The sequence below is a fragment of the Hydra viridissima genome, unplaced genomic scaffold (assembly GCF_058129835.1).
Source record: "Hydra viridissima isolate aposymbiotic clone 2 unplaced genomic scaffold, HvirCarnegie_v1 scaffold_7, whole genome shotgun sequence".
In the NCBI taxonomy this organism is placed as follows: domain Eukaryota; kingdom Metazoa; phylum Cnidaria; class Hydrozoa; order Anthoathecata; family Hydridae; genus Hydra; species Hydra viridissima.
The window spans coordinates 15,569,270-15,576,639 of NW_028324306.1; the positions used below are offsets into that span (position 1 = coordinate 15,569,270).

A 7,370-nucleotide genomic window follows, 5' to 3' on the forward strand; every position below is an offset into this window, starting at 1 on the left:
CAACAGTTTTTGGTTTGAAATAGTTACTAATTTATATTATCATAAATTATTAATACAACTGAATGAATATAAAGTTTGCAAATCTGATTAAACAAACCCTGAACTGAAAATGTTTTAGCTGTGAGTTTGATAAGATTTGTAATTTTATTTGGGATCCTTAATTTATGTTCTTTTTTTTCTGTTTTGTTTTTATGTTGATTTAAGCACAGTGTCTAACTTTAATTTTAAAAAATTAACTCAAAGAATCAATTCTTAAAACATTTTCAACAGTCTAAAACCGCCGAATGTCTTAAGGTGAGTTTCCACTCATCCGTTTTAGCTCCGGGAAAGGGAAAGGGATGGGAAAATTAATCACGCGAGCATGCGCAATTGTTCATTTTTAAATTAATTTACAAACTGCACATGCTCACGTGATTAATTTTCCCATCCCTTTCCCTTTCCCAGAGCTAAAACGGATGAGTGGAAACTCGCCTTAACTCTCAAGGACAGAATGGGTATTTAGTAGATAAACTAATTTTTTTAAACAAATAATTGGTCTGAAAAGTAATAGTTTATAACCAGTAAAAACCATTATGAATTTTCAATTATGATGAGACCTTACTTTTGACCAAGGTAAATGCATAAAAATAAGGCTAAAATTCCCATAAAGCTTTAAATTTCTAATCAAAACTAATAATTGCCATTCTAACCTGTTCTTTTATGAAGCCATTTGATTTAAAAAAAAAAAAAAAGGTTTAAAGTGGCGCTAAAAACATTTATTGCAATACTAACAGTTCAGAAAAGATCAAGTTTTGACAGTTTCTGGTTAAAATGGTTTAAACCTAAAATAGTTTTTGGACCAAACTAAAAGCAACTCAAAACTCGAAGGATTTAAACTTCTATTTTATTTTATGGTCGAGCTTCTTATGTTATAAATGAGTAAAATGATCGTCTAAAAAAAAAAAAAAAAAAAAAAAAAAGCATGTTTCGTACGTCGAAAATTCCTGCAGCGTTTTCTATATTTGTATTCATTAAAGTTGAAGAACATTACCGCAGTCAAACTCATTACCGCAGTCAAACTCATTTCCGCAGTTAAACTTATTCGCAGCCTACTGAGATCACTGCTTCTTTTAGCTTTGCAAAATATCATTTAAGCTTCTCGACGTCAAAAATATGTATTTATGATTTGCGCTTAACTTTTGGGAGAGCTATATATAAAAGTCGTACCATCCTTTTTTAAATACAATCGAAGTCGTGTTGTCAGAGGACTGTCAGTGATGAAAAAAATCCGACGGTAAATACGGTTTCACCACTAAAAATTACATAAGATTTAACTACATTTGTTTAAAAAGTCTTCGGAAACTTTTTAACCAATGTAGCTCAGTAAAGCAAACGTAGCTTAACAAACGTAGCTGATAAATGATGATTGCACAGGCCAATGAAAGTAGTATTTTATTGACCTGTGTGATCTTGCGTGATTTTGATCGAATGAAAGAAACAGCAGGGTTGTTCCAGATATATTAAGTGGAATACATATAATTGCCAGTTACCTTAAGCAGTTACTTGTCGTAAAGAGCAAGAGATTTAAAAAAATAAACAACTGCAACATTGTTAAGGAATTCTTACAATGACAAAGAAATACAAGAGGTAAAAAAAGAAAAATAGAGCAAGCTAAAAATTAGAAAGTTAGTTAAAAAACCCCCGGCAAAATAGTTAGGTTAAGTTAGTAAAGTAGAAAAAGAGAATTTTTTTATTAAAATTTTTTTTTTTAAAAAAAAAATCAAAGAACCAACAGAAAGAAAAGAATGACGAAACAGCTACTTAATCAACTCTTTTAAAACAATTAATCAATCAGTTATGAAAATAAAACTGACGACAATTCTGACAAATGATGACGAATTTTCCAGCCAAGTACGTTGTCGTAAAAGTTGTCCAAAATATATTTGCGTAATACTTTTCCGGACATTAAATATATTTTTAATCGATTGTCATTGATGTTTTTCCGTGGACGTATAAGAGATGGACGTTCAACAATATTGTTTTTTTTTTTGCGAACCGTGCTCGTAGCGTATCATTACAAATCTTTTGTTTTAGGTAATAGAAATTAAACTATAGTAAAATCTGTCGGATTCATCGAAAATGTTTGGTCTCGTCTAACCAGTCACATCAACTTCCTTTTAGTTATCAAAAAGAACAGCAATTGAATCAAGTTTTAAGCTTAATTTTATATAGCTAGACATTCTTAATATTTTAAGAGATAACGCTGATGATGATATAGAAATTGAGATCACTTACTTAACTACTTTAGTACATGTATAACTAGAGATATAATAAATAATACAAAATATCAACTAGTTTTGTAGCTACCTAAAGTACAATGGTTTCATGTCCAGGGAACTACTTTATCTACTATATCACTCTTGACTTCTATTTTATAAATATAATAGCATTTTCTATTTTTATGTTTAACAACAGAAATATATAGAGTTAAGGATAAATAACTTATACATAAAATAAATGTAAATACCATAAAGAAAAAATTAATTTGTCACAGTTTTAAAAAATTTAGCAAAGCCAATTTATGGCAAACTGCAAGAATAACTAAATATTTAATATTAATTTAATATTAACACAGCATGATTTACCAGCTATATATAAACTAATTTTTATTTGACAAAAACAAATGGGTTATTATGTGCCTTTTATGACAAATGAAATAACACATGAAGTATGAAAAGCGAAAACATGAATGATCTGGCCGCATTTTGCAAGATAATTATAAATTTGAATAACTTTTTAAAAGGCTTTGCTTTATCAAATGAATTATAAAAAAGCCCATTAGAAAATACACCTACTAAAAAAATAATGCATAGTGGAATATATATTACGGAGCTTATAGAGTAGTCAAAGCAAAAAATAGCGATATATAGGAAAAAATATTTAAAAAATACTCAAAAGTAAGGCTGGTGAATGAAGGACCAAGGAGTTGAATGAAACCAGATCTTTACAAAAAATTTTATTTAAGCTTTTAATATTTCACTAAACTTTTTTGAGTCATTTTAAAATTATCCTTACAGATCTATTTTATCATTGACGGGCTTTGTCTACACGAAAAAAGTTTAAAAAATTTACAAATGTTCGTCTTGAAAAAATGATGAAAATCTGTTCGTGCCAACAACTAATTTCCTTTACCTTGGTGAATTTGTTTCGTAATTTGTCAATGCGTGAAGTACTTTATCCTGAACAGTCTTTTTAACAAATGCTATAAAAGTTTAAACTAATAACACGTCATCAGAGTATCTGTTTTAAAACTGTGGGCAGCAATTTCAGTAGTTTGTTTTGTTGACGGGTGAAAATTTAGATTTTGTCGGAAACTCGTATGGCTCGCTGATTTCTGCGGCCTCTTTGATGTAAAACAATAAGTTGCACTTTAATCTCTTATACGTCCATGTTTTTCTTATTTAGGGCAATTTACAAATTTATTGTAATTGCAAATTGATTATTTTAGTATCTGGTAATTAGAGAGTTACCAACAGGTAATAATTAGGGCTGTTTACGAAAGCAAAGAAAAAATTTCGATAAAAAGAAAACATTTTTCGGAATTCTGTTTTTTTTTGTTTTGTTTTGTTTGTTGATATTATACTCCAAAACAATTTTTTCTTTCGAAATTTTATAATTTCCACCGATATATTTTTATTTTATCAAAATTTTGAAAATGGCAACAAAAAACTTTCTTTTTTCAAAATTCTAAAAACTTTGTCGAAATGCTTTTATATTTTTAAAATTCTAAAAACTGGATCGAAAGAGTTGTTTAGTTTTTAAAATCATAATTTTGTTGTTTGTATTACAGACAATGATAAATTATTATGATAGTTTAGCAATTTTAAGTTTTATGACAATTTGTCAGAATTTATATGTTATATATTCTACCATTTAATTGCATTGATAAACGTAAGAAACATGTCAGTAACACATCAACAATCGATAAACACAAAGACAAGGAAATAACAATTAATAAACAGTAGAATGGGATGGCTTTATACTTACAGGGTGACTTTACACAGTAAAGGATTATGGCGTATGATAATGGGACACCGCCGCACATGATATTCAACTATCCCCTTTTTTAACAATTTTTTTCTATTCATTTTATTGTCTTTTAATATTTTTGCTACTTGAAGTTAAATAATCTGTTCAATGATTTTTCGAAAGGATTTTTATCAAAATTCAAAATTGAAAAATTATTTTGAATTTTGATAAAAATCAAAAAAAATTATTTTGACCGTCTTTATAAAAAATTGTCGAAAGTTGTATTTTCGATAACGAATCTTAATAATAATAATAATGGTAATACTATTTTGGAATCAACACAGACATGGCCGAATTGAATAGACACCATGATAAAAAGTATGAAGTGAATTAAGCTTTAATAAAATGATATATTTACCAAGACTTATGCTTTAAATAATAAATTTAGCACACCAAGGTACCTCTCAGAGGTATCTTCATAAGATAAACTATTCAATAAAAATTTTGGTTTATTGAGTGTCTATTCAATTTTGTTAAACCAGATAGTTTGGGATATCAAAAGTAAATGTTTTAAAGTTTATTTAATAATGATACTACTACTACTACCACTACCACTACCATTCCCACTACCACTACCACTACCACTACCACTCCCACTACCACTACTACTACTACCACTACCACTACCACTACCACTACCACTACCACTACCACTACCACTACTACTACTACTACTACTACTACTACTACTACTACTACTACTACTACTACTATACTACTACTATTACTACTACTACTACTACTAATAATAATAATAATAATAAAAATAATAATAATAATAATAATTATAATAATAATAACAATAATAACAATAATAACAATAATAATAACAATAATAACAATAATAACAACAATAATAATAATAATAATAATAATAATAATAATAATAATAATAATAATAATAATAATAATAATAATAACATATTATATATATATTATATATATATTATATATAATAATAACATATATATATATATATATATATATATATATATATATATATATATATATGTTATAAAAAAAATTGTTACAAATCTTAACAGCTAATATTGAGCTTTTAAAAGTATTCTGATTTATAACATCAATAACTTCTCGTTAAACATTCCCTTTTACCGTCGCCCGTCTTAAAAAACCAAGAATTAATAGGCTTAGGTGTATATTAAGGAGTTCTTATCAAGAATTAGTCAATGTTCCCTTTAACCAACTTGGCCATAATAAATCATGCGGTTTTTATTTTTCTATAACTATACAATAATGATGGTTTTCTTAATTAGATAAAATTAAACTTTTACATTATTTCATGAGCAAATAAAAGCTTTAATTAAAGTATCGTTACTATGATTGCTGTCCTAAAGCATTTTTTTTTCCAAACATAAACTTTGTCTAAAGAAAATAGAAGGAAATTATTAAAAGACTATATATACTCTTGGTTTTTTTTGTGTTTTTTAGTTTGTTTTCTATTAAGATTCAAAATGATAACGCATGCGTATTTTCAAGAACATTGTATATCAAACATGGATATCTGCATTTGCAATCGCAAATAGTTAAATAATTTGTAAAAATCCATGTTCCATCTATTGTGTGTATATTATGTGTGTGTATATTCAAGGCTCGTATATATATATATATATATATATATATATATATATATATATATATATATATATATATATATATATATATATATATATATATATATATATATATATATATATATATATATATATATATATGTATGTATGTATATATATATATATATATATATATATATATATATATATATATATATATATATATATATATATATATTTATGTATTTATATTTAAACTCACACACACATGCATACATTTGTTCTTACCACTAATACAAGTGTTGCTGTTATTTATATTACGAACTGCAATAACTTATTATATCCAGAAAGGTTATAATAAGTTATTGCATTATATCACTAAAATAATCAGACAGTCAGTTTTTCAATTTTTTATAAAATGCTGAGAACTAAAATTAAAGCCATTAATGGATTTTTTTTTCAAATAAACTTTGTTAAGTTTGTTTGAAATATTTAAAAATAAGATAATTTATTGCTGTGCTAACAACCATAAGAATAGATTCAATCTTAATTAATGTTATATATGATTAAATCAAAGTTTGTTTTATTCAAGAAATTTTCATCAGTTAGTCCCATTTATTGAAATCAAAACTGCTTTAACACGAGCATTCATGTGAAAAGCTTTTTCTTATGATTTTTTTGTAATGGGTTCACATATAGCATTCATTATAAAAGCTTTTTCTTATGATCTTTTTGTAATGGGTTCATGTATAGTAAATACTTTAGCTAGTATTGTGTTTTTATTTTAGATATTGATGTTTAAATAAAATAATATTTTAGTAGAAAAAAAGACATGAATGAATATGTGTTTCCTGCAGTTGCTATTAAAGAGGCAAATATACATCTAAAAGCTTTGCATGAGCGAAATCTGTTACTTGAAAGAGAAAATGTAAAACTCAACTCTATAATTGCATCAAAGCAGCATCAAGAACAACAATTATACGAGCAAAAAAAACTCAATGATGAAAAGGATGAAAAAATATCCATTCTTGAACAAGAAGTTACAAAATTGTTGCATAAAACAAAAGATGTCATGAAAAAAGATTTAATCATAAGTCAACTTAGCGTTAAAGTAAAACTTTTATATGAGATTTTGAAGCAAAAGCCAGCACTTGAAAGTATAATGCATTGTCTAAAACAAGTAGAAGATAATTTCATAATTGATATTGACAATTCATCACAGATTAGAGACACCAATAACAATAATGAATTGGAAAATGTAGTAAATAATGAAAGTGATTATAATAACCATCATTATTCAAGTATAGATATCGAAACTAGCTTGTAGTTATACTATGAGTTATTCTACAAATATCTTTTTAATGATCTATTTAGGGCATTATTAAATTAAATTTGGTTTATTTTTTGTTCATACAATGTTCTACTTAAAACCTAATAAGTGACTGGAAAAACATGAGCAAAAGTAAATGTATTATAAAAAAAATCTACTATGTATACATAAATGACGTTTTTTAAGTGGTTAGAGTATGAATAACTGTTTGTATAGACTCTCAAATGTTATAATATACAAGAAATGAAGAATGTTTTGAATTGAACATAAGTATAGATTATTTAACATTTTATTTTAACAAAAAAGAAATCAGTTTGTAAAATTGTAAAAATGTTTATATTAAATTTTGAAATATCAGCTGCAAATATAATCTTATAATATATTAATTCGTTTTTGTATAT

The 7,370-nt window shown here is 25.9% G+C and overlaps 1 protein-coding gene across 1 annotated transcript; it reads left to right on the plus strand.

Annotated features, from left to right (window-relative positions):
* The first annotated feature begins 6,385 nt into the window (after window positions 1-6,385).
* On the plus strand, window positions 6,386-7,370 carry LOC145184481 (uncharacterized). The gene has a single exon (XM_080060169.2). It carries the CDS (start codon window positions 6,472-6,474, stop codon window positions 6,964-6,966), a length of 495 nt encoding a protein of 164 aa, XP_079916295.2. The 5' UTR covers window positions 6,386-6,471; the 3' UTR covers window positions 6,967-7,370.